The 26,747-nt window shown below is 43.8% G+C and overlaps 2 protein-coding genes and 1 pseudogene across 5 annotated transcripts; 1 reads left to right on the plus strand and 2 right to left on the minus strand.

Moving 5' to 3' along the window:
* Positions 1–315: 315 nt before the first annotated feature.
* On the plus strand, positions 316–20,244 carry NASP (nuclear autoantigenic sperm protein). Of its 2 annotated transcripts, XM_081144507.1 has the most exons (15): positions 374–524; positions 6,561–6,611; positions 8,513–8,623; positions 10,173–10,253; positions 10,948–11,057; positions 11,668–12,669; positions 16,164–16,243; positions 16,625–16,710; positions 16,824–16,897; positions 17,230–17,418; positions 17,533–17,699; positions 18,425–18,481; positions 18,602–18,679; positions 19,456–19,584; positions 20,054–20,244. In XM_081144507.1, exons 1-15 carry the CDS (start codon positions 466–468, stop codon positions 20,132–20,134), a joined length of 2,355 nt encoding a protein of 784 aa, XP_081000633.1. In that variant the 5' UTR covers positions 374–465; the 3' UTR covers positions 20,135–20,244. The 2 variants fall into 2 exon arrangements, with proteins under 2 accessions (XP_081000634.1, XP_081000633.1); XM_081144508.1 differs by lacking the exon at positions 11,668–12,669 and having other exon boundaries at positions 316–524.
* Positions 7,800–8,272, minus strand: LOC308560368 (small nuclear ribonucleoprotein-associated protein B pseudogene; annotated as a pseudogene). Its single transcript has one exon. The product of its transcript is annotated as a small nuclear ribonucleoprotein-associated protein B pseudogene (transcript).
* A 1,548-nt stretch (positions 20,245–21,792) lies between the features above and the next one.
* Positions 21,793–25,894, minus strand: CCDC17 (coiled-coil domain containing 17). 2 transcript variants are annotated; one of them, XM_081144384.1, is made up of 13 exons: positions 25,560–25,894; positions 25,400–25,474; positions 25,067–25,289; positions 24,819–24,981; positions 24,526–24,609; positions 24,317–24,435; positions 23,927–24,043; positions 23,548–23,696; positions 23,349–23,446; positions 23,000–23,203; positions 22,648–22,858; positions 22,468–22,578; positions 21,793–22,196 (listed from the first exon to the last, which is right to left on the minus strand). In XM_081144384.1, exons 1-13 carry the CDS (start codon positions 25,731–25,733, stop codon positions 22,092–22,094), a joined length of 1,833 nt encoding a protein of 610 aa, XP_081000510.1. In that variant the 5' UTR covers positions 25,734–25,894; the 3' UTR covers positions 21,793–22,091. The 2 variants fall into 2 exon arrangements, with proteins under 2 accessions (XP_081000510.1, XP_081000509.1); XM_081144383.1 differs by having other exon boundaries at positions 21,796–22,196; positions 23,927–24,130; positions 25,560–25,873.
* Positions 25,895–26,747: the final 853 nt, after the last annotated feature.

Here is a 26,747-nt window from a genome sequence, read left to right on the forward strand (position 1 = left end):
CAGAAAGTCTCAGATACCTCCCGGATTACCCGGGCCGGAAACAGACCCTCGGCTCTTCGCTCCAAACATGCAGAGCAGTACCGGCTTCCCTTTCTGTGGAAGCCACTGGCTGACGCCCAGTCAGGAGTTGTAACCAAGATTCCAGTTCTTATGCGACTCGCTAGAGAAGCTGGAAATTGCTCTTTTTGAGGAGAAACAGGCCAGGGAGGAAAGGTACACCAAGAGACAGAAGCGAGGATGGGGGTGTCTTTGGGCTAGACGGGGCTGAATTCTGGCCCTTTAAACTAGAGGGGGAGGATCCGGAAGTGGATGGGCGGGGCGAAGGGCCCTGATATATAAGCTGGTCCAGCCGCGCGGGGTCTCCAATCTGCCATTTTCTGTCCCCGTGTAAGTGTCTGGCTTCCCAAATTCCCTGTTTTCTCACAGGCTGTATTTCGTCTGCTGGACCACCACCTCAGGGGAACGATGGACGCAGAGTCCACAGCCACTGCCGCCATCGCTGCGGAGCGGGTTTCTGCCGACAAGTAAGTGGGACCACTGGCCAGTCCGCGGGGAGGGGGTGGCAGACTAGGTCTCCCCGGGAGGGGAGACCGGTGGGTTGGAGGACTTGCCTCCCAGTGAACGACCGTCGCTGTTTGAGGAGGCCTGGATACTGGAGAAACGCATCTTTTGCAGAGAGCCTCGCGCGTTAGCAGTTAAGCCGGTTGGCTGGCGCCCCCTGCCCCGCTTTTCGCGGCCGCCATCTTGCCGGGGGCAGCGGCGTCTGTCTGCTTCGCCAGCCCCTCGTCTTCCTCCCCCGGCCCGCGGCTATCGGCGGGGAGGCGGGGCCCTAGCGAGCCTATGTGCCTTCACGCCGCTACTGCCTACTGTCCCCGCAGTCCTGGCGCGCGCCTCCGGTAGGATCCCCAAACAACCCGAGAAAATAACCAATAGAGATTTGGCGCCAAAAAAAAAAAAGCAAAGCCCAGCAGGAGAGGCTGGACCCGTGGGGCCAGAGTGGGCGGGCCTTTTGGGGGCGGGGTCTTGCGCGGTGTTCCCTAGCCGCGGCCCGTTCTGGAGCAGGGGGCGGGGCCCCGAGGAGGCGGGAAAACTTCCATTGTTTGGGGCTTTGCGGCCCGAGCCTAGGACTTCCGCAGTGGGGCGCGGTGGAGCTTGTTCCCTGCGGCCTCTTCGCTCACCTCGTGCCCTTCTACCTTCAGCTAGCCGCTTCTTCGGGCAGTGGTGGAGAGCATCGTGGTTCTTTGGACTGTGGGAGTGTTAGCGAGACACGCTGCTTCTGGACTTAGGGATGCGAAGCATCTTCGCCTAGCGCTGCCTGGAGATTTCCTCACTGGTAGCAGTTTTGGGTTGCTAGGTGAATGAGCTGTAGTATGCGCGAAGTGTAGTAGAATGATTGGATAGAGTGATAGAAGATAATATTGCGTCGAAAGGGGCACAGTGCCACTCAGACATGAGGTATTTCTTGAATAGTGAGAAAACAAGTGCTCTTTTCCATCTAATAGGTCCGACTTCCCAATCTTCCCTTTTTTTTAGGGGCTTTGTTATTTTTGCTCTGTGCACTTTAGAAGTTAGCTATGTCCGATATGCAGGGAAAGGTTACTGTGAGGTTTTTATGATTGATTTTCTATAGCCGTACACTTTATTATTGTATTAGTACATTTACAGTTACCAGAGGTCTATTTATCTCTATCTATGCTACCTATCACTTTTTGGGTCTTTTGAATGCTTATATTTGATCCACATGAGTATACCGTGGAATAGTTATTTTATGTAGGTGAGAAAAAGCCAAGATCAGAATGCAGAAATTAATTCCAAATTAATAAGTGGTAGAGTCTGCATTAAACTCCAGCATTTCAAGTTTTTATTTCATCATTACTCACCCAAAAGTTTACCTGAAAGGAAATTGCATGAAAACCTAATTGGCTAGTCTGAGAGAACAATAAAGGCAGTATTCTTCAGTTAAATGTTGGTTGGGGCTATTCAGAGGTAAAGCCCCTATGGCTTAAGTTTAAGGGGGGGGGGTCAAGAAAATGCCTTTTGAGTTTAGATTTTAATAAGAATGCACATTATAATTCCAGCATAACCACTGAAAGAATAAAACGTATAACTTCCAAACCAGTAGAGAGAAAAAGTGGAATGAGAGATAAACCTCACTAAAGGGTTATTATTATTTAATATATCTTTATTGATTTCAGAGAGAGGAAGGGAGAGATAGAAACATCAGTGATGAGAGTCATTGGTCGGCTGCCTGCTGCAGGCCCCTGACCGGGGATCGAGCCTGCAACCTGGGCATGTGCCCTGACTGGGAATTGAACCTTGATCTCCTGGATCCTAGGTGGATGCTCCACCACTGAGCCACTCCAGCTGGGCTAATACTGATTTTTAATGGACCTTTGAAGGATGTGTGTGTATGTGTGTATAAAATAACCTTTCTGATTCAAAATCCAGAAGGGTGGTTTACAGTGGAATTTCCCTCCAACTCTTGTTCCTTAGTCACACAGAGTTAACCAATGTTAGAGATTTATTATATATTCCTCAATGATACCTTATGCATATATAAGTAAATTGTATGTAGTTATTTTACACTGGTGTATAAATGGTAGTCTACTTGACACATTTCTGAGTACTTAGCAAATATCTGGAGATCAATCCTTATCAGGACAGTTTCCCTATTTATTTATTTATTTATTTATTTATTTATTTATTGGGAGGGAGGGAGGGAGGGAGGGAAACATCTATGTGAGAGGGAAACATCAATTGGTTGCCTCTTCCACAGCACCACCAGGGATTGAACCCACCACCTTTGGTATACAGGACACCACCACTCAGCCACAGTGGCCAGGGCATTTCCTTAATTTTTATTTTATTTTTTAAATATATCTTTATTGATCTCAGAGAGAGCAAAGGAGAGGAAGAGAGAGATAGAAACATCAATGATGAAAGAGTCATTGATTGGCTGCCTCCTGCAGGCCCCGGATTGGGGACCGAGCCGCAACCCGGGCATGTGCCCTGACCATTAATCGAATCCTGATTGCCTGGATCCTAGGTCTACACTCAACCACTGAGCCCTGCCCCGCCGGGCTCCTTAATTTTTTTAATGACTTCATTGTATTCTATTCTGTGGTTGTCTCATAACAAGTTCACTATGGCTAAACAATGGAGTTGTTTCTAGTATTTAGTTATTACAAACAGTGCTATAGTTAATAACCTTGTAATAAACTGGACTGGTACAGGGGTGGCAAAAGTAGGTTTACAGTTGTTTGTATGGAAAAGAATAGAGTAATTAATAAATAAAAATACAAGAATAGCCCTGGCCAGAGTTGCTCACTTGGTTGAGTGTCATCAAAAGGTCACTGGTTGGATCCCCGGTCGGGAAGCGTATGGGAGGCAACTGATCAATGTTTCTCTCTCTTTCTGCCCCTCCCTTCCCCTCTCTCTAAAAAAATAAATAAATAAAATGTTTTATAAAAAAAAGTAAAAAAGAATATGTTTTGACTACTCACAACTGTAAACCTACTTGTGCCCACCCTGTATATTGGTAGGGTAAGTTTCTATAACTAGAATTGGTGGATCAAAGAGTTAGTGTTCATTTGTTATTTTTAACATTGTCAAGTAGATCTTCATAGAAGTTTTGTGGATTTAAACTTGTTAGCACTATATGGGGACACTCGTTTCTCCTACATCCTTGTCTTTGACTATTTGATGGGTAAACAATGCTTTCTCATTGTAATTTTGTGTTTCTCTTACGAATGAGCCTGAACATGTTTTCAAATGTTTGAGCTGTTCATGTTTTCTGTGAATGCGTTTCTATCCTTTAATCTTGAGCTTTTTTTCATGTGGATTGTTAAGATTCTGTGTATATTTGCTAAGTTGCCCTTCTGTAAAATGAACTAGGTGGAGTAGAATTTATTAATCTTTCATGGTTTCTGAGTTTAAAAACCCACCTACCAGATGGGCGTGATTCCCGGTCAGGGTGCATGCTCAGGTTGCGAGCTCAATCCCCGGTAGGGGGCGTGCGGGAAGCAGCCTATCAATGACTCTCATTGATGTTTCTCTCCCTCTCCCTTCCTCTCTCTGAAATCAATACTTAAATAAATAAAGAGGCCTTCACCAGATGAGTTACAAAGTATTTCTCCTATAATTTCTTTTTCTTTTTTGGTTAATGCTCACCGGGGGATCTTTTTTCCATTGATTTTTATTTTCTTATTTTTTAATATATCTTTATTGATTTCATAGAGGAAGGGAGAGAGAGAGAGAGAGAAAGAGGTAGGAAACATCAATGATGAGAGAGTCATTGTTCGGCTGCCTCCTGCGCAGCCCGACTAGGGATCAAGCCTGCAACCTAAGCATGTGACCTGACCAGGAATTGAACCTCGATCTAGGATCTTAGGTGGATCCTCAATGGCTGAGCAATGCCGGTTCAGGCTGGCTTGCTTGCTTTTCTTTTCTTTTCTCTTTTCTTTTCTTTTCTTTTCTTTTCTTCTCTTCTCTTCTCTTCTCTTCTCTTCTCTTCTCTTCTCTTCTCTTCTCTTCTTTTCTTTCTTCTTCTTTTTTTTTTTTTTTTAAGAGAGATTGGAAGGAGGGGGGGAGAGAGACAGACAGCCAGTGCCACCCCCTGTGTGAAACATCCATATGAGAGAGAGACATCCATTGGTTGCCTCTAGCACATATCCTGTCTGAGCTGGGGAACAAACCTACAAACCAGTACATGTCCTTGACCTGGAATCCCACCTGCAACCCTTAACGGTCCACAGGCCAACACTCTAACCACTAAGTTACACCAGTCAGGGCCCATAATTCTAGTTTTTTTCTGGATTTATACTTTACATAATGATTTTTAAAGAGAAACAAAAATCCAGATTTCTATGTGATATCATAGTTTTAAATATAGAGCTATTATGATTAACATAAAAAATAACTGGATAATGTCTATGACTCAGATAGGACATGAACATCAGTTTAAAATTTTTGTTCTAATTCAATGATTCTTAGAGTGTGGTTCCACCTGGAAAGTTGTAAGAAATGCAAATCCTGGACCTCAGTATACCCACTGAATCAGAAAGTCTAGCCCTAACTAGGTGGCTCACTTAGTTGGATTATCCCCTGGTACACCAAAAGGTTGTGGGTTCAATTCCTAGTCAGGGACATAACCTAGGTTTTTGGTCCTGGGGTGGGGGGTGTGTGAATGGGAAGCAACAGATCAATGTTTTTCTCTGTCTCCCTCTTGCTCTAAAAAAAACAAATTAAAAAAAAAAGATATTTATTAGGACTTTTCAAAAATGAATGTTCTGAGAAACTTTGCTCCTTCCTTTAAAAAAAACACCATATTTTTAAGTGAGCAGTTTTGTAGAATGTGAGATTTATCAGGAATGTATATATCCCATTATAACAAATACTGCATTCTCTTTCATCTGATTGTAAATTCAAAGCTAGCATGTGACTGTCTTGTTTATAGTATACCTTATACCTAGCAAATAAGCATTTAGCAGATATTTGAATGAGTAGGATTAAATTTGATAATATAAGGAAATCATGTTGGGCTTTTAATGGCTGCTCTTATAACTATATAATTACATATTTCTTTTTTAAGCTGTTTTTGTGTGGGTTTTTTTTTCTTTCTTTTTTTTTTTTTTTTTTTTAGAGAGAGAGAGAAACATCACTTTGTTCCATCTCTTTATGCATTCATTGGTTGATTTCTTTTAAAAAATATTTTAGGAAATCCACCTTATCAAATTTTCTTTTATTTTTTTAAAGAATACTTTAGCCCTGCCGGGCGTGGCTCAGTGGTTGAGTGTCAACCTAGGATCCAGGCAGTCAGGGTTCCATTTCTGGTCAGGGCACATGCCGAGGTTGCAGGCTCGATCCCCTGTCAGGGGCCTGCAGGAGGCAGCTGATCAATGACTCTCATCATTGATATTTCTATCTCTCTCCCTTTCCTTTCTTCTCTCTGAAATCAATAAATATATATTCTAAAAAAAAAAAAAAAAAAAAAGTAGTTTAGCCTGGCCGGGCGTGGCTCAGTGGTTGAGCATCACCTAGGATCGAAGAGATCGCAGTTCCAATTCCGGTCAGGGCACACGCCCAGGTTGCCTGCTTGATCCCCAATCCGGGCCGTGCAGGAGGCATCAATGACTCATCATTGATGTTTCTATCTCTCCTTCTTTCCTCTCTCTGAAATCAATAAAGATACATATTTTTAAAAAGAATAGTTTATTTACTTTTAGAGAGAGTAGAAGGGAGAGAAAGAAACATCCATTGGCTGCCTCCTGGACGCGCACGCACACACACGCACTCACCCCACCCCACCCCACCCCACCCCACCCCACCCCACCCCACCCCACCCCACCCCACCCCACCCCACCCCACTGAGGATCAAGCCCATCCACAGCCTGAGCATGTGCCCTTGACCAGGGATCAAACCTGCAACCTTGGTGTATTGGAGCGATGCTCTAACCAACTGACCCTATCTGGCTAGGGCCTACATATTTCTTAATGTACTTAATTTCCAGGCTTGCAGTAACCACCATTTTTACTTTTTTCCTCCTTATTTTTTATTACAGAATTGAAGAAGATGCTCCTGCTCCTTCTACCTCTGCAGATAAAGTGGAGAGGTAAGATTATTTTTCAGAGAGTGGAAGGGAGGGTGAAGGGGGGAGGGGAGAAACATCAATGTGAGAGACATAGATTGGTTGCCATCCACAACCCAGACTTGTGTCCTTGAACCCGCAACCCTTTGGTCCTCGGACCAATGCTTTAACCAACCAGGGCCATAAGATGTTTTATATAGTTGATCTCAACTTTGTTCACACTGATGTCATTGAGTTATATTTGGGTTTCTATGCTTAAAAAGCTTCCTTCCCCTTCCTGGGTGGGGCTTTGACATCGAAGCCATGGGGATGAGTCAGTTTCATTATATTTAATGGGTAACAAATAAGACCGAATATTAAGGTATTTGTCTGTAAGTCATAGTATAGAGTCCTGACAATGATGTCTTCAGGTTTTTTGCATTTGATTAAAATAGTAGAATTGGAAGTTATTTAGTTCTGCTTATTTATTTAAGCAGAACACCTGAGGGTATTTTTTCCATTGCTTTTCAGAGAGAGTGGAAGTGGGGGGAGAGGGAGAGAGATACAGACATTGATTGGCTGCCTCTCTCATGCACTCAGGCCAGGGTGGGGATCGAGCCTGCAACCGAGGCATGTGCCCTTGGCCATAATTGAACCCAGGACCCTTCAATCCATGGACCGACACTCCAACCACTGAGCGAGACTGGCTGGGCTAGTTCTACTACTTAACCCATATACAATATGCCTGAAAAATGCTAGCCTATTCTTTTTTTCTTATTTCTTTTTAAAATATTTCTGCTGCTAGATCTCTTTTTTGTAAGTTACCATGTTCTATTTTGCGCTATTTTAGTTTAAGAGTTTTAAATTTTATATTGAGCCCGCGTCTACTTCCGTAACTTACCCGTCTCAATGTGACCATGATTCTTGAGCAGAGGTAATAACTAGAAAGCTTATCCAAAAGGTGGATGCCTGAGTTGCATCCCTAGAGATTTTATTCGTTTAGCTTGAGTTAGAATTCAGGTTTGTATGTTTTGGTAAAGCTTCCTGATAATTCTTAAGCTTGCTTAGGTTGAGAATAGTGATTTGAAATATTCTTTAATCCTTCTGTGGAATGTTTGCATCTTTTTTTTAATTGGTCTATGCATTTATTACTGAATATTAATGCAGCAAAGAGGGGACAGAAGTTCACAAACACTCTACACAGTCACAGGATGCATTGCAGGAAAGGAGTAACTAAGGACCAATAGTTTTCCAGGGTCTTGGACGCATTCCCAGGGATGTGGACCTCATTCCTGGTGGAGGTCTCGTTCCTGGAGGAGGCATGCCTATTGGTGTCCCTGGAGCAGGGGATAGCCCAATTGGTGGGCCCAGGGGTGGTCTGGTACCAGGTGGAGGAGCCATAATGCCTGGAGGGGGTTGCCCAGCCCACATACATGTGGGTGGTCCCCTGATCTGGTGGGTGCTGAGTTAAGGCTCCAGCAATGCTGACAGTGGCTACAACAGCGGCAGCTGTCACAGTGCCTTGTCCCTGTGGATTCATTACCTGCTGAGAGGGTCCCCTAACCCCTTGGACAGGGCCTGCTAATCCAGCAAGGAGCTTGTGGAATTGGAACACCAGCCGATGCGGCCCTGCCAACCCCCCTAGCTCCCATAAGTGGCACTTTAGCAATGCCAGTATCTTTGGGGGGACTTCCTTCCACAATCATGGAAACCAAGTTTATTCATTGCTAGTGAGTAGATAAACCTTTAAGAGGAAATATTCTAGTCAAATTCTGAGGATATTTCCTCTGAGTTACTCTAGCTTTTGTAGTGATAAATGTGAGTTAGCTAAGCCTTGCCAGTGTAGTTCACAGGCTTAAAGAAATTATGGTTTAAATGTAGCAGGTTTTCAAGAAATGTTGATTTTAAAAGTATTTAGCATTTGAAAAAATTTTTTTTTCCTGCAGCCTGGATGTGGATAGTGAAGCTAAGAAGCTATTGGGTTTAGGACAGAAACATCTGGTGATGGGGGATATTCCAGCAGCTGTCAATGCATTCCAGGAAGCATCTAGTCTTTTGTAAGTACTGTGTTTTGCTATGATGTGATACTATGTTCCTAATAAACTTGAGTCATAAGAAGTTGTTTTATGAGAAAAAGAAATAAAGTGCAAGAATTTAAAAAAATGATTATTTTTCATGTACAAGTTCTGTATCTATAAAACCTACATATAAAACTAAGTAATTGTAGCCTTTGATTTTCCTGAGTAAGGCAATCTGTTTTCTAGTCACCACTAATTAGGGTGACCAACTTGTCCTGGTTTATTTTGGGACTTTTCCAATTTTAGCACTGGAAGTTCTGTATCTGAAGAAACTCAATACCTAGCAAACCATGTTGGTTGGTCACCCTACCATTAATGTTATTATTAGCACAGTATTTTTCATAGACTCTTAGCACTTTGTTATCTGTTGTAATTGCCAGGAAGCTGGTAGTTACCACCAGGTGACTGCAGATAGACATATTGGTAATAGTATTTTGAGGAAACAGAAGTTAGCTTTAGTGTCTCAAGATTGGTTTATTTTAACCAAAGACTTTCATAGACCTCTGTGCTCTGAGAAAGTTAAATCTTCAAGCATTAGCCTTTGGCCTATGACTTGGTTTGAGCTAATTTCCTCTAAGATATTATTACCAATAGCAGTTGAAGTCAGTCATGTTTCTTTTTTATCCTCACCCGAGGATATTTTTTTCATTGCTTTTTGGAGAGAGTGGAAGGGAGAGAGGGAGACAGAGAGATAAACATCGATGTGAGAGAGACACATTGATTGGTTGCCTCATACACATGCCTCGACCAGGGCTGAGGTTGGATCCTGCAACTGAGGTACTTGCCCTTGGTGGGAATTGAACCCGGGACCTTTCACTCCAAGGGCTGATGCTCTAACCAGTGAGTCAAACAGGCTGGAGCTGCTCAGTTTCTTTAGTTACTCTCACTAGACTCTTAGGCTGGTAGTTGGTTGGCCTTACTTTGACTTACCTCTTCCCTTTCTAGATAATAATAGCTAAAACTTATAAATCTGTATTTCTCAGTATTGTTTTAAATGCTTTTATATGCATTAACTCAGTTCCTGCAGTAGCTCTTTGAGTGTTCTTAACATTTCCATTTTACAGATGAGAAAACTAAGGCACTGTAAGAAAACTGCCCAGACATTCTGGGTCCAGAGAAAAAATTCTCTTGACTACATCATGATACTTTTCCATGGGCCTGACATCCTTTAGGTCCCAGCCAACTAATAGTTAGTCCTCTAACTATTTGGGCCCATATTGACACCTATCTTGTAGCAGAAGAAATCCCTATTAATGTAGTTTAGGTCTTAGATAATATATATGAGAACTGTAGTAAATTAATGTCATTTAGAATATATAATATATATAGATAAATGAAGAACAGGCAACATTAGGTTCATGCACTATTTCTTAGGTCAAGGTCCCTTTGACCTTGACTGGAAAGCAAGAGGGGATTATTGGTTTCCTAGAAGGATGTGTTACTGGATGAATGTCATAACTAAAGGACTAGAAATAAATGTTTTAGACTAGTAGTTAATTCAGATCTTGGATGTTCGTTCTCTTTATAGAGGTAAGAAATATGGAGAGACGGCCAATGAGTGTGGAGAAGCTTTCTTTTTTTATGGGAAATCACTTCTGGAGTTGGCAAGGTACGTCTTTCAAGCCACAATTTATAAGTAGACTGTTTTGTATCACAACAGTGGTCTATTTAAACACTTTAGTTTCTTTGTTTGCTAAGTGAGACCAGTTGTACTAAGAAATGGGGGATTAAAGGGAACATGATGAAATGTTGATGGAAGTTTTAAAGGCACTTCATGCAAAGAGTAAAGTTATACTTAGATTTTGACTTTGGCATCATTAGAAGCAGAGACCTTTCCTTAGTGAACTGAACGGTCAATAATTTTTCAAAGTCCAATATAGAGAACCTTTAAAAGCACTCTCAGCTAGCCCAAAATAATTGTCCTTAACAAGGACTGAATGAAGGACAATTTGAAAACACTAGCAAATGAATATGTCTAATAAATAAAACTCATAAGTAGTCTTAATTATTGTAAAGTCGTTGTGTGTTTTCCACCAGAATTTATTCACCAGAATAAAATACATTGAGGATACACAAAACTAGCAAATTATCTGTGATCTATTTAATCTCAGTTCTGATAAGTTTTCTAATTTTGTAGAGCATTCTGGTTATATTAGAGGTTTTGTAGGAATACCTAGTTTATATTCTCTGCATTTGCTTACTCTTTCGTCGCTTTTATAATATAGGACTACAATTTCTGTCTTTCAAAAATTGTTAGATTCTAGTCATCATACCTTTGGTACTTTTTCCTTTTGTTCTCCTAGAATGGAGAATGGTGTTTTGGGAAATGCCCTGGAAGGTGTGCATGTAGAAGAGGAGGAAGGAGAAAAAACAGAAGAAGAATCTCTGGTAGAAAATAATGATAACATAGATGGTATGTGGAGTTGCATGTGGCATTCAAGAGATGCGACGTATATTTCTTGTGTACAAGTGATGGAAATAATATTCTGGATGGTCTCTCTCTAAGATGCCTGAATGATAACCTGCATCTGGTGGAGACTGCAGTGGAGGTAGCTAATTACAAAAACTGACTGCAGGCTTTATAAAAGGAGAACTTAATTTTTTAAAAAGTCTGTGCAGCTCAGTTATTTTAATGGCCAGAGACCTTTTACATTTTTTGTGTCTAAGAAATTTAAATATTAATTTCTAAGATGAGTTTAGCTTCTAGTTTTACATATCAGATGGAGGTCTATAAGTTTAGAGGAGAATGTAAAGCTTGGCATCTCCACCTAACTGATAATCAGAATGCTTAAGTAAAACAATATCTAATTTAAGGAGCTTGGGTTTCTTCCGCAGTAAGTTGCTCTGCTAGATGGGTCTTTACCTTTGCTTTTCTCAAGGGGGCAGATAATTTGTAGGCCATCTGCTAAAACTTAAGCCAGGCTGTTTGAAGGGTTTAAAGGGAATGTATTTTTAGTTTCCATTTATGCCTTTATCATTAAACTCGAAGACATGTTTATGCTTCATGTTCTTTAACCATGTAGAGGAAGCAAGGGAAGAGTTGAGAGAACAGGTTTATGACGCCATGGGAGAAAAAGCAGCAGCAAAAAAAACAGAAGACAAGTCTTTGGTAAAGCCTGAAATTGATAAAGAACAGGAGACTGAAATGGAGAAGGGTGGAAGAGAAGATATGGATATAAGTGAGCCAACAGAGGAACTACAAGAAAAAGTTGAATTGACTCAAGATCACTTAACTGAAACCACTGAAGAGGCAGAAGCAGCAGCAGCACCAGAAAGACTGATTGAAGCTGAGGTCATTTCTGGGAAGCCAGAAGATGAAGCACCAGATGCTGAGGAAGGAAAATCAGTTTCTGTAACTGACAGCCAAGAAGAGTACAGAGAAAAAGGAGATCAGGAGAAGCAGGAAGAAGTAATTGTGAGCATAGAGGAGAAGCCAAAAGAAGCTTCAGGAGAGCAGCCTACTGTGACTCTAGAAAAGCAGGGCACTGCAGTGGAGGTAGAAGCAGAGCCTATAGATTCAACAGTCAAGCCAGTGGATGTGGGTGGAGATGAGTCAAAGGAGCAGGTAGCTGCCTCTGAAAATGACCCAGGAAAAGCTGTTGTTGAGCAGCTGGTAGGGCAAGAAGTGCCTCCTGTTGAAGAGTCACCAGAGGTGACAACAGAGGCTGCCGGAGATGGATCACAAGTCTCTGAGAAGCCTGGGCAAGAAGCCACAGTTCTCCCTAAGGATGGTACAGTCAATGGACTGTCAGCTGCAGGAGATCAGACTCCTATTGAACCAGAGACTAATGCAGAAGGATTAACAGAAAGAAAAGATGGCTCAGGACTAGAAGAGAAGGTCAGGGCAGACTTGGTTCCTAAACAGGAGGAGACTAAGCTGTTTGTAGAAGAGTCTGGGGCAGCTGGAAATGGGTTTGAGACCAAGATAGCCCAGGGGGCTACTGAGAAATCCCCTGAAGACAAAGTTAAGATAGCTGCTAATGAAGAAACACAAGAGAGAGAAGAACAGATGAAAGAGGGTGAAGGTAACCGGGATATGCAAGAGCTGCAGTGGGTGGAGTACATTCTGGATTTGACTCACTAATCATGGGTAAAAGTCAGCCTTCCATTCAGGATTTTCCGTCTGCCTTTGGATTAGGAAAGGGCTAAATAAATATGGGGGTAGTTTAAGAAGGTTGTGATAAGTTGAGCAAGTTAAATCAAAAAGCAAGTCTTCTTTAGCTGGCTTATAAACTAACGCTTTTACTAACTGCAAAGTAGGCCTTTCTGATTTCTGAGACTTGGCTAGCTATTAGTAACTTGCACCATACTAGCCAGTAAAGGTGGATGGGGGTGGGATGGGTAGGGAAATAGTGGGCTAGGCTGGCAGAGAATGCTGAATGGATGTTCACTTGCATGCCTCTGGATTGTTTTACTTACTGTTTACATGGTTCCTTTTCCTCTGCTTTAGGAAGCAGGATTAGAGCAGTAGAATCCACTGAACTGGTACACTTAAGCAGTCATGCCATTTAAAAGAAGGTAGTTAACTCTTGAAGGCTATATTACCAGAATAAAAGAGTTCTGGTGACCTTCTTTAATTTTAGTCTACAGGAAGTGTTTAAAGGCTTATTCACATTAGTTAAATTAGCCCCTTCCAAAAGATAACAAAAAACTTCATTAGCCCTCTTGCTGCTTTTTCCCCTCATTTCATGCTTGCTTTGGCTGCCAAGCTCAAATTTTTGTTACTTAAAACATCATAAAGTATGGATGCTTTCTTTATATCTAGTCTACTTTTGATTCAGTTTAACCAAGATGTATAAGCCTCTAATTAGTAATTACATAATTGGCACGTCTGAATTGAGTTGTACTATGATTTGAGGATTCTACTGTCTATAAGTTTCATCTAATGTTGGTATTAATAACCACAGGTATATACCAATTAATCATTCACATAATTGACAGACTACTTCAAGAGTTCTCTTAACATTTAGATTCTTAAAAGACCCATTATACATATTTGCAGCTCAGTCTGATAAACTTCTACCTATGTGCAGGTCCCTGTACTCCAGCCAGCACAGGCAGAGTAACCAGAAGTGAATTTGGCTCTAAATGGTAGCACCATTGGGCTGTTCATGGGCTATGTAATAAGTAGTATTACTCCAGTTATAGTGATGAGGAAATTGAGGATTAGGGTTTACATGACTTATTTAGGGTCAAATAGTAAGTCATATTACTGGAATCCAATGCTAGATCTGACTTTAATGTATTGTTTTTCCCAGGCAACCTCACACTGAAGTAGGTAACTTATATCCTCTCCCTTAACCCACCTTTTATCAGGAATTTATGTGGCAACACTAGTCTGCAGAAAGCTTGTGGTTTTCCCTTAAAACCCCATTTCTTACTGCCTTTTGGGCTGTCCATGTCCCTAATAAAGAGTATTGGTCTGGTGGTTTTTCTGATGTGCTAGATATGATTGGTAAGTGAATAGAATTTTAATATTGAAGGCATAAAGCTTGGTCATGCTCAGATGGACTATACTGGTCAATCTGTAGTGGTTATCTGACTTTATCATGTAAGAGTGCTAGAATAACTAGAGAATCAGCAGGTTGCCTTTAGCTATAAGATCAGAGAAATGGTATAAAATAGTGTCTCCCTTTTTTCTGAAGAATGATAATAGTTATACCACAAAATTCCATTTTTAAAGACGCTTGGGAAGTATTTTAACAGCTCTCTGATGGACATCAGGGCATTTCCATTAATACCTGGGTACAGGTCACCAGGTTGGAAAGTGTTCTCTTAAAGTAATGGCTTTCTCATTAACCCAGCTCCCTCTCCATCTTTCCATGAAGGTAGTACAGATTCCTCAAGAAAAACCAGTATTTTTCTCACAATATTGTGAGAATTTTAATTTGAAAATTTGAGGTAAAACTCCAAATAATTAGATATTTTATGCCAAATTAGATGTCACCTTCTAACATTCTGGTGTGAGTAGGAACAGATATCAGATCATTTAGTACACATAAAATAACAGTAAATATTTTGTCAATTATTCCTGCAAATTGAAAAGATTGTGTTTTCTAAAGTCTAAAGTTAAGAGATTACATAGATCCTACAATCTGTTACGTAATCTAGAGAACAGGCTTCATTGTCAAGTCAATAAAACCACTCATGTTGTCTTAACATGAGAGAACTAAGGACACAAATCACTTGGAAATTCAGTATGGAAAGATAATGTGTGGTGATGGGTATTTGTATTTCAGAAGTACTAAATTAACCCTGACAGTGTAGCTCAGTTGGTTAGAGCACCATCCCTATATGCCAAGGTTGCAGGTTCAATTCCTGGCCATAGCACATACAAGAAGCAACAAATGAATGGATAAATAAGTGAAACAACGAATCTCTCTCTCTCCCTCTCCCTCTCCCTCTCTCAAGTCAATAGATTAAAAAAAAATTGAAGTACTAAGTTACATCCTGTATAGGAGAAAAGCAAACCACTTGATAAAACATAGCCTGTTTGCTATAAAGGTTAATTGGCTTGTAATTTGTAACTGACTCTTAGAGGACTTTTTTGGTTTCTACTACTAATTGATAATATAATACATAGGAATTTTATGTGCCTGTTCTCTTGAAGCAGTATTGCTAGACATAAGTCCTTTTAACTTCATGGCTCTAAGGCCAAATTTCTATATGTTCTTAAAGCAGGTTGTTAGGAGATGATATTTGAGCTCTTTTGCTGGTGTTAACCATGCTTAATGAAAGATGTTAGAGGTGGTAGGCACATTATACACAGTTTATGAACTGTTTGTTACCCCCAGGAGCCCATTTTAATCACATGACATTCTGAACTCTGTGCTGTATAGAGCTAATCATTAGCGGCCTGTCCTTATAGGCTGTTGACTTGTGAGTGTATGTCAATATGGTAAAATGGTGTCATTATGGCTGCAGATTTTACTTTAATGTTGCTGGAGTGAAATAACTGGTTATGGTAGTTTTCACTCAAATTCTGTACATGCTAGAGCTGGCTGGAGTCTGTGGCATGCTCATTGGTGAGAGTTGGTAAAGGCTATGCTTTTCTCTCACAGCTCTGTTGTGGGAAAGCTAGTCTGTCCAGCACTCTTGCTCTGAATGGACTGGAGTAATTTAACTTTTGGTATTTTCTCAACTTATTAGTATTACCTAACAAGTGGCTTAAAGATGCCAGGAGCACTAGCTGAGGATGACTCCAACTGCTTCTGGATGAGTAGATGGGAGCTTCTAGCCAGTAGCTAATCTTTCTTCATCTGAATGATCTAGATTGACTTTTAGAAGAGAAACACTCAGCCTTTAATTGTTGAAGGTCTGAATGCAATCTAATTCTAGATTAGACTGTAATCACTGGCCTTATTTATATCAGCCAGTTCAAATGTTGGCTAATTTGGCTTAGCATCTGGCCTGTCCTAACTCAGAATAGAATATGGGTTATTTCACAGATGTTTATTGGAATCTGACTAGTCAGAAGGTCTCCTTAGTCTTCTCAATACTGAGGAATCTCTGCTTGCAGAAACCGAGGGCTCGGAAGAAGAAGATAAAGACAATGACAAGGCTGAAGAAGCACCGAGTGATTCAGTTCTTGAAAACAAGGTAAATTGTTATTTGCTCAGTATCATTGTCTGATTTCTTATTGTAGGACTGGTTTACTAGTTAGTATAGGTGTGATTATTATAGATAGCTGTTTCTGGGTTAGGGGTTGGGGACCTTTTATTCATGCCTAGAATAGACAGATCCATTTGATCCCAGGGGGTCCTGTCTATTAGGATAGGGCCCAGCATCCCTCTGTTAAATATCACTGACAAAGGAGAAACTTTGTAGGGACCCATTCTCTAGGTTTTATGGAGAAAATATGAATTTTGAATCCTATGTCAGTTTTTTTAAAGCCATACTAAATTCTATATTTAGGTTTGTAGTCAAAAGATGCCTGTCTTTGTACTTCTGCCTAATACCAATGATTTGGATATACTTTAGTCTCTTCAAGAAAATGAAGAGGAGGAGATTGGGAACCTAGAGCTTGCCTGGGATATGCTGGACTTAGCAAAGATCATTTTTAAAAGGTAAAATTCTTCATGCTTCTAAGCTCAGGTTGGGAGCTTGGTGGTTGAAAATAGAAACCAGTTAGGGTTGTACAAATGCTATTAAGGTTCCTGATCATTTTTTCTTCTTTTAGGCAAGAAACAAAAGAAGCTCAGCTTTATGCTGCACAGGCACATCTTAAACTTGGAGAAGTTAGTGTTGAATCTGGTAATACATTTTCCATTTTACTTTCCCCCTAATATACCCTCACCTAGTCCTTTCAAAATCCTTAAAATTAAGCTTGATCATAAATTATGGGCAGTAGCTTTAAAACTACAATAGGTTTGTTTTCCCTATAGTCCCTAGAATAGTGATTAGTCTTTCCTAAAAGTTACTCTAACTAAAAGTCTTAAGTCATTATTTTTATAATCAGGGGTCATGGAAATACTACAAAGAAGAATGAAACATAATTGGGGAAGCATTCTCCCAGGATGTCTAAAATTTAGAAGTACTATGATATTAAATGCTGTTCATTTGCCTGCTGTTCTTTTTCTCTTTAGAGAATTATGTCCAAGCTGTGGAGGAGTTTCAGGCTTGCCTAAACCTGCAAGAGCAGTACCTGGAAGCCCATGACCGTCTCCTTGCAGAGACCCACTACCAGCTGGGCTTGGCCTATGGGTACAACTCTCAGTATGATGAGGCAGTGGCACAGTTCAGCAAATCTATTGAAGTCATTGAGAAGAGAATGGGTGAGTGAGCATCAGCTGTTTCACGATGATCTTGATGGATCCAGCAATTGACAAGGTAAAAAAAGTGAGTCCTTTTGTGGTAACTTACTGATCACTTCAGCCTGTTTTTTGTAGCTGTACTAAATGAACAGATGAAAGAAGCTGAAGGATCACCTACTGAATATGAGAAAGAAATTGAGGAGCTGAAGGAACTGCTACCTGAAATTAGAGAGAAGATAGAAGATGCGAAGGAGTCCCAGCGCAGTGGGAATGTGGCTGAATTGGCTCTAAAAGCAACTCTGGTTGGTTTTGGTTCCTTTTCAAGTTTTCATAATAGCATGTTCAATATTGTTAAAGGCATCATGGTGTTAGTGTTCTATTTGCTAGGAATCTTAGTTATAACTTGGTTTTCATGGAGTTTGGAGGTCAAAGGGAACATGCGAACTCATCTAGATATTCCTGTCAGGTAGTATAATGCTTAAGAGAATATGCTCTGGAGCCAGACTGGGTTTGACTTCTGTCTTTACTATTTACTTTATGTGATTATGGGTGTGTTTACTTTTCTTTGCCTTAGTTGTCTCATCTGTAAAATGGGGATGAAAATAATACCTGTATGTTAAGATACTTCTAATGGTATAGATAAATAGTATTTAACAATTGTAAACTGTTGTTTCCATTTCTGAGAATTCCTCTGTATAGATTAGTGAGGTGTTGAAGGCTTTTAACCCCAGATTGCCTGACTCTGCCTTTGGGTGCTCTGGTGCTAGGGTGTTGGGGTGATAGGATATGCAGGTGATGATAGGATATGGAGGGTTTGATTTAATTTCAACACTCTGCATATGTTCCAGGTAGGGGGTGGCAAGTGGCGGGTATGGGTTAGAGGGGATAGACGATATTGCTGCTATATGGAGGCCACTAGTATTTGCGGTCTTAATTAGTTGCTTTGATGTTGGGTACCTGTTATAGGACTGTGGGTGACCCGGTGGATTCTATCCTGGGACCCACTGGCGTTTGTCATCTTTCACAGGTAGAGAGCGCTACTTCAGGTTTCACTCCAAGTGTAGGAGGCTCTTCAGTCTCCATGGTGAGTATTCAGAGTTTTTCTTGTTATTTTGTGTCTTAATATTAGGCCTCATTCTTTTTCTCATATATAGCTATTCATGGCTAATAAAGGCTTTTTTTTTTTTTTTTTTTTTTTGGTCAGATTGCCAGTAGAAAGTCAACAGATGGTGCTTCCTCATCAAATTGTGTGACTGATATTTCCCACCTTGTCAGAAAGAAGGTAAATTTACATGCTGTCATTTCTTTTTTGCTCCAATTACACAAGAAATACCTTTCCTAATACCTGGTGCAAAGGTATTTACAAAGGTGGTAAGGATTTGCAAGTAGGTAGTTTTCATCTCTAGCTGGGTAGCTCAGTTGGTTAGAATGTCGTCCCAATACACTAGGCTTGTGGGTTCAGTCCTCAGTCAGGGCACATACAAGAATCAACCAAGGAATGAATAAATAGGTGGAACACAATCTCTAAAATCAGTTTTTATAAAGATAATTTCCCCTTGCCTACCTCTTGAAGCAAAACTCTCCTGGCCCAAGGACTTATCAGGAAAGCTATTGAGGATTGGTTCGATTAGCCCATCTTAAGAAGCTGGCAAGTTTTCATTCAGTCATTTAGTAGCAGACCTTCTGATAATTTAAACCCCTGTGAGTCTGACTTTTGCCTTTGGATGCAGTAGTTTTCTCTTGTGGGAGAGTCTTAACTCCTGCTTTATTTCCTGATTCAAATTTAGGTTATCAAACTTGTGATTTGGTTATTGTTCAGATCTACTCACGCCACCTTTCGTTAGAGAGGCCGAATTGGTATATTAGGGCAGATCAATTTATTCTGTAGAGTGCATACTGGCATCACCTCCTATGGGTAGGAAAAGCCCTTAGAGTTATGAATCCTGTTCCAGGATTTTTGAACTATGTCGGGGAGGGGGTATTAAAGTTAAGTGTTTTGCAGTTGTCCTTTTAAAAACATTAAGCACGTTTGTGAAGATTTCACAATTATATCTTTAGAGGAAACCAGAGGAAGAGAGTCCCCGGAAAGAAGATGCAAAGAAAGCCAAACAAGAGCCGGAGGTGAATGGAGGCAGTGGGGATGCAGTCTCCAGTGGAAATGAAGTTTTGGAAAACATGGAAGAGGAGGTGGGCAGTTAAGCAGGGCTTAGACCCTTGCCTCATTTCCCCTTGTTCTCAGGGCCTGGGGAAACTAGTCCTCCCAGGTGCATGTTCCCCACCTTGAGATTGTTTGGATTGCTTGTGTGTAGCACTCATAAAAACAATGAGGTTATTCAAGAAACAGTTTGGTATGAAATATAGGACGTGTCACTGACCAATGGAACCTATACATAATGAATGTATGAGACGATAATTAGCAAGACCATTGGGTCACACTTCTGCTTGCTTCTTTCCATGTAATGTATGAACATTGGCTCTGTCAGCCCCATTACAGAGTTTTTAAGAAATTGGCTTTATACTTTGTTCATTGCCCTTTTAGTGTAGGGAGCAAAGTGGAGTTTAGGGGGCCTGTTTTGACTGAGGCCTCCTCAGTTGTATGAGATAGAATGGCTTGAATGAGGGTCACTTATGCCCAGGTTCCCTGTTTATCTTCCAGGCTGAGAATCAGGCTGAAAGTCGGGCGACAGTGGAGGGGACAGTGGAGGCTGGAGCTACAGTTGAAAGCACTGCATGTTAAGAGGGAACAGAGCCTTCCTCCCAAGGGAAAGTGTTTTTGTATATAATGTATTTTTTCACTTTTGGGGGATTCTTTTTGTATAACTTCAATAAAGATTGTATGCAAAGGTTGAGGCTTTGATGGTTTTTTTCTTAGATATTGGCTGAATCTGTGCCTTGGAGCACTTTGGTTTTATATAGTCGCCAAAGGTACTTTCCCCCCCTTTCTGTACTGATTCTGTTGAAAGTTCTAATCCAAATTCTTGTCTGTTTAATGTGAAGGTGATCAAAGCAAGTGTGGCTGCTGGCCTAATGGTGCTATATTTTTTCCGTTCTAAATATTTTCCTGAACCCAGCTGTCTTGCAAACTTTTAGTGGTGCTGTCCCTGGATGGGGGCCTACATAAATAAGACTTGGTGAAGATCCTTGCTCTTTGGTGCTGATACTCTGTAATGGGCTCTGTGAGCTGCTAACAGCCTCTAAGCCAGGCCTTGGGTGGTACCTTTTATTCCTCTACTCCAACTATGGCTATAATCCTGTCCTGGAAAAAAAACTCAGAAAACCTGGGGGAGTGGTCCTTGAGGAAAACTGGTGCTGATCGTAGATAATTTAGCTTTCTGGTCTGAAGTGGCTAAGGGACTGACCATGATGGACACTTTGGGGTGTGGTTGGAAGAATCTGGGGAGGCCAGCTGGTTTAGTTATATTTTCTGTACAAAAAGGTTGAACTATATCAACACTTGGAATTGTTACCCATCTGCAGTTTTGACTTCTCAAATAAACATGGTAAAAAAAAAAAAAGTTCCTGGTCTGGACTTGTGTTTAAAGATCTTAGAGTGGGATCTTGGGCTTCCTGGAGCATTTTGGTGTGGGATATTGGAGGCAGAGCTCCCTCTGCTGACCCCCAAGTAAACCCCATTTGTCAGAGTTTATATTTTCTCTAAAAAAATAATAAAATAAAATGGGGAGTTCTTCTGGGGTGGTTACAGTAACTTGTGGCTGCAGAATCAGGCTGTGAACCTCCTTCCCAAAGATGCCCTTCTATTAAAAGTCCTGAGGCTTTGGGGGGGGGGGGGGGATGAGGGTCAGGCCAGCACAGTCATGACATATTTGACTCCCAGGACTTTGATCTTCGGTTGGCACTGGGGTCTGGAGTCAGGCCCGGTATAAAATTTCAGCTCGATTTCACACGACACACCCTACTTGGGAGAAACATTGGGTTTGGGCCCTGCCCTCAAATCTGTAAGTATATAAGGCTATAAGATATTACTGTTTATGGGGACCTTAAGGTCCTGAAAGGCTTCCTGGGGTGTGTCCTGGCAAAACTTGAGTTTGAGTGAAGTGTGGCAATAAAATTGACTAGCAGAAAAACGGTGGGCATGAGTTTATCAAGTTCCTTTAGCTGTGACTGGAGTGCCCCCTTAGTCGCCTTTCAAAGAACTTCCTGCCCGGCCGGGCGTGGCTCAGCGGTTGAGCATTGACCTAGGACCCAGGCGATCAGGGTTCGATTCCCGGTCAGGGCACATGCCTGGGTTGTAGGCTCGATCCCCATTTGGAGGCGTGCAGGAGGCAGCCAATCAATGACTCTTATCATTGATGTTTCTATCTGTCCCTCTCCTTTCCTCTCTCTGAAATCAATAAAGATATATTAAAAACAAAAAAAACTTCCCATATACCAGGTGATACTGCAAGTACTTGACAATATTTAATCCTCTCATCAATTTGTTTTACAAAAGGAAAACTGGTAAAGAAAGGCCAAATATGTATAGAAGGTGGTAAAGCTCTGGTTGGAGCTCATATTTTGTGCTCATGTGCTTTTTGCTTCTAGAGCTTCCATCAGAACAGTAGCAAAGCAGCAGGTCTGGGAATAGGCCTCAATTAGGACCTAGTCCTGTACGTGTTACGCTATTCATACCCACATTCTCCTGGACTTGGAAAGCCAGTGGGGGTGGGTCAAAGCTGGTGCAGCCCAAACCATCTCTACCCTTGACTGCTGCCAAGGGGCTCTTCCGCTGGAGGAGGGGGGTCAACAAAGCCAGCTATTGGGGCAAGGGAGCTGGCTTCCAGTGAAGATGAGCCGGACATCTGTGGAACAGGGAGAAGGCAGATATTTAGCAGAAGGCTTATGTAGAGGTTAATTGCACAGGTTCTGGAGTTGGACTACAAAGTCTCAACTCATTGAACCAAGTTAACTCCACTGTGCTCTTGCTTTCCTCATCTGTTTACATAGTACTTACCTATCGGATGTGTACACAGAAAGCATTTGGTAGTGACTTGGCACATAGTGGTCAACAAAGGATGGTTATTACCACACCAACCACACCCAAGGTGTCCCTAGCTCTAGTTGAGCCCTCACCAGAGGTGGGTACTGGTACTCATGGGCATTAGCTGGATTGATCTCTGCCAGTGTTTGGACTTCTGCATCTCTTGCATTCACCAGCCGCAGAAAGAGCTCAGTCTGACCTTCCTGGGGAGAGGTGAAATGATACTGTATCTGTCCCTTCTAGTTGACTCAATCTCAATTTTCCACACTTACCTGGGGAATTCCATTCTGCTGCCCAAAGCTAAGGCTGGGATCCAGAGGAAGGGCCCGAAGTGGAAGACGCCAACGGCCACTCAGTACCCTCTGATCCCGGTCAAAGAGCACCAGTGAGGCCCAGGCCTTTGGTTGTGGTGCCCTAGCCCCTGCCAGCCCCTGCCAGGCTTGTAGCTCACAGATCAAGGATACTGATGGTGATGGTCGGAGTCTAAAACAATGAAAAAGGTGTCAGAAGCCAGAACCGGCTCTATTCCATTCCTAGAACTTGGCCCTCAGAGCCATTGGCCCTGTACACAAATGAGAAAACTATGGCAAGGAGCACCAAAGTCATTAATTCCCACCTACTGACCTGGGTGCAGGCTGCCTGCTGGCAAGGATGGCACAGTTGCCCATGGGCCCAGGAGCTGGAGGAGGGGGCAAACAAAGGGCTGGGGGCAAAGCTGTGATCCCTCCTGTCTCCTGTCCATCTTGAGCCAAGCCAGTCATTAGTTGCACCCAAATCCAAGAAGCCTCAAGGCCCCGTAGGAAGTCATAGAAAATGACCAGGCCAGCCCTGGGAACACAGGTCTCAGTGAACACCTACACTCCTCTCATCCCCCCTGCCCCCCCTCCCCAGTCATTTCCTCAACCCTCACTGGACCTTAACTAGCAGTGGTGACCAAGGCACAAAGGATGTCAAAGGAGGGAGCAGGCCTCACCCAGGATCGTAGGGTGCAGGGCCCAGAACGTCAGTTGTGGGCAGGACAAAGTGTGGATCCAGACCCAGGTTCCTGGTTATGGCTCCAGGAAGCTGTGGCTGTGGGGAAGAGTTGAGTCCTCTAGAAAGCTTCCAAGATGCCTATGCTCCCCCAACTACACAGAGCAGAGCTGCTCCTACCCCAACCCCTGGGTCCTCACAGTCTTTCCTGTGCCACCCAAGAATAGGACGCCCGTGGAGTGTGGAAGTGGTGGCAGCAGAGGAGCCACCGGTGGTGGGAGGCATGGGGGATCTTCCCTCCTTCTCAGGCGTGGGCTGGGATTGGCCACAAGTTGTGGCTCCCTGGACCCTAGGTGCAGAGGAAGAGTAGGGAGTCCCTGAGCAGGAAGCAGCAAGTAACTGGGCTGAGATACCCCTGCCTGAGAGCCAAGCCCCCACACAGACACCTGGAGATGCACACGGACACAGACCGGGCACAAACACGAGTCTCATTCCCCATGCATAGTCACTCTCACCCCTTCCTCTAAGCCTGGCCTTCTGGAGAGGACTAGGTTGGATAGGATTGAGGTGCTCACTGACCCCAGGGTGCTGGGCCTGCAACCCTCTGCATCTGCAAAGCCAGAATTTCTGCCTCCAGGCGCCGGTTTTCAGCCTCCACTACTAGACGCTCCCGGGATGTGGAATCTGCCCACCTTCCTGTGATGAACAAGTCTGACTTGTCACTTTTGACCTCTGGTGACCAGCTTGGTCCAGCTCTGAGCAGCTCTCCAGCCTTAGGATTCTCTGGACAAGGGCGGACTTGTTAACTAACATTCTAGTCACCATCACAAAGGCCACCCAGGTTGTCTACCTCAGGACTTTTGCTTAGGTGGTACCCATGCCAAACATGCCCTCCCTCACTGCCCTTTTCTCCTTTCAAGACTAAGACCACCACTTCCAAGACCCTCTTGGCTGTCCCCTCCTGTTCACCCCTGCGGGTACGTGACCGCCGAAGCTCCAGAGCCGATGCCTCTACTTGCAACTGCCATATCTGGCCGAGAACGCCGGAGTCCCGGCCCCCGGCTCCAATGTAGGCCTCCCGCAGGGCCCTAGAGAGCAGGGGGACAAGAAGGTAACAGCGTCTTTTCAAGACTGATCAGCACTTCGCCCCATGCCGGTTCCCGGGACCTGGACCTCACCCGATCTCCGCAGCCAGAGACCCTGGGTTGGACTGTCGCGCCGGACAACAGAGTTCTGCCTCTCGCAAGGAGTTTAGCCCGGGCCTGGAGTGAGGGGCGACCCGTGGGGAGACGTTACCACGGATCCACACCTCCAGCCAATCCGCCCCATCCCGAACTCCCCCGTGCTGCCTTTCTGCTGCTTCAGAACATGTGTCTTTTGCGCGTGGCGCCCCTCGCGGGCTCCCCAGATCCCCCCCCCCGCTAGCTGACCCACGCCGCGGCCCTCGGGGATCCCGCGCGCCAGATCTCACCGGGGCTCGGCCTGTAGCTGCTGAACGCGCGTTCCCAACACCTCTAGCGCTCCCCTTGTCCGCCCGGCCTCGGCCCGGAGTTCTCCAAGCTCCTGCTCCAGGCCTAATAGGCGAGATATACCGCCCCGGGGGCGGGCCAAACCCTGGAGGCGCCGCTTCAGTTCTAAGGGACCAAGTGAGAATGGGGTAGAGCAACCTAAGACCAAGGGGCGAGTACCCAGTCCCCCCTCCCCTTCCTTCTCCCTCACCTTCGCCTCGTAGCGCCAGGGCCAGGCTCTGTGCCTCTGTCTCCACCACGCGCTTAGTACGAGTCTGGTGGAGGGCCCGCAGCCGTTCCCCGGGGCTCGCAGCAACCTGAGAGCTGGGGCCCTGGGTCGGAGCCTCTGAACGCCCCCAGGGCCCTGCTGACCCCCTGGGGATTGTTGCTACCCAGGGTTGCATTTCCTGCAGGTACAGTCGCAGCCCCTGCACCTAGAGATAACAGTAACCCACGATCCCCGTGTAGGGGTAACCTGACCCTTAAATGACTTATAGGTTTTGGGAGGATGCTGTTTTGAACCCGTGGGTAGCGCCCGGTGTACCTCCTCTGTTAGCTTCCTTAAAGCTGATCTGCTGGCCGCCTGGTCTGGGAAGCCCTGGTGTTCTTGTGACACAACCTGGATACAGCGTGTGGGATGAGGAATCCTGAGAATCAGGGTGACTTGACTACCCAGCCACCGCCAAGGACTACCCAGCCCTTACCGTGGGGCTTCGTGGTTCTGAGGCTTTTGAAGGCTGTGCTCCAAGTGTCACCTCCCGGGTCAAACGGCCAATGCAGAAGCGCTGAGTGTGAGTGGCCAACAGGGCCCAGGAGCGGAAAACCATGTCACAGGACCCACAGGGCAGGAGCTCTGGCTCCCCAGAGTGGGAGGCCATGGGAAGGAATCCCTTCCCTGATGTCAAGCCAAGACCTGCAGAAGACAGGACAGAAAGCAGGGGAAAGGGAGAGGAAGAAACAGGAAGCCAGAGGCAGAGGAAAGGCCAGGTTTACGGGGTCTGCAGTATCAAGTTTGTTTGGGGAGGAGCTTTGGCTCCCTGGGCAGCAACTACAGGCCTGGGCAGGTCTGGAGAATGGGTGTGGAAGGCTTGGTCACCTTTGGGAGGAGGCCTTGGCTTGAAAAAATGTCACAAAGTCTGTTCCACCTCATTGCATGAGACAGGCAAGTCTCTAATACTTTTTTCTTTCTGTATTAATAAAAGGGAATGAACAGCTGCTTCTTAGACTTGCTGAACCCATGTAACACTCCATCATTGGTTATCTAATGGGCTCTGGCAGGGAAGGGTCACCTTATTCATTTTTGTTTTGCCCAAGTGGACCTATCCCAAGTTAGTGTCATTCTCCATTCCTGGAACACATGGGAGAATAGGCAGTCTGCCTTGATGAGCATTCTGCCAGGAAACCATGTCTATTTTTCTTCTGCAAAAAGCTGTTTCCATTTGGTCCAGGGCATGGGAGAGGGCTCCAGGGTTGCTAATGAGGCTGCCTAGTGGCTGCAGGGAGAGGCTCAGGCAGAGAATGCCTGACACCAGGGTGATGCAGAGGGGCCCCTCAGAGGCCTCTGGGCTCCAAAGGCTCCTAGTTATGTTTGAGGGTGAGCTTTTGAAGAGATAACTTGCCCAGCCAAACCTGGAGCCAGCCGGCCTGTGGATGTTAGCCAGGTGGCCACCCATCTTGAATTTCATATCTAGGAAGTGGTTCTCTAGGAAGTTAAGAAATGGAATCTCTGCAGGCTGAACCCAGGCATGCAGACCCAAAAGGGCCAGGTTCAGGTTCTTCTCCATGACCTAGGCAGCTTCTACGGCATCCTGGGTTTTACTCCACTCATCTTGGAAAGGCTTCTGCATGTCCTGGAGGAGTTTGCAGCTGCCTCACTTGTTTTCTGAGATGCT

The sequence above is a fragment of the Miniopterus schreibersii genome (genome assembly GCF_964146895.1).
Source record: "Miniopterus schreibersii genome assembly, chromosome: 8".
Classification (NCBI taxonomy): Eukaryota; Metazoa; Chordata; class Mammalia; order Chiroptera; family Miniopteridae; genus Miniopterus; species Miniopterus schreibersii.

Coding starts and splice junctions, on each gene's coding strand:
- CCDC17 (XM_081144383.1), bottom strand. CDS start 25,733: ATGGCCTCCCACTCTGGGGAGCCAGAGCTCCTGCCCTGTGGGTCCTGT. Junction 24,982..25,066: donor CCTGGCGCTACGAGGCGAAG/GTGAGGGAGAAG, acceptor TTGGTCCCTTAG/AACTGAAGCGGCGCCTCCAG. Junction 24,610..24,818: donor CAGCTACAGGCCGAGCCCCG/GTGAGATCTGGC, acceptor CCCTCACTCCAG/GCCCGGGCTAAACTCCTTGC.
- NASP (XM_081144507.1), top strand. CDS start 466: ATGGACGCAGAGTCCACAGCCACTGCCGCCATCGCTGCGGAGCGGGTT. Junction 16,711..16,823: donor GCAAAGATCATTTTTAAAAG/GTAAAATTCTTC, acceptor TTCTTCTTTTAG/GCAAGAAACAAAAGAAGCTC. Junction 16,898..17,229: donor AGAAGTTAGTGTTGAATCTG/GTAATACATTTT, acceptor TTTTCTCTTTAG/AGAATTATGTCCAAGCTGTG.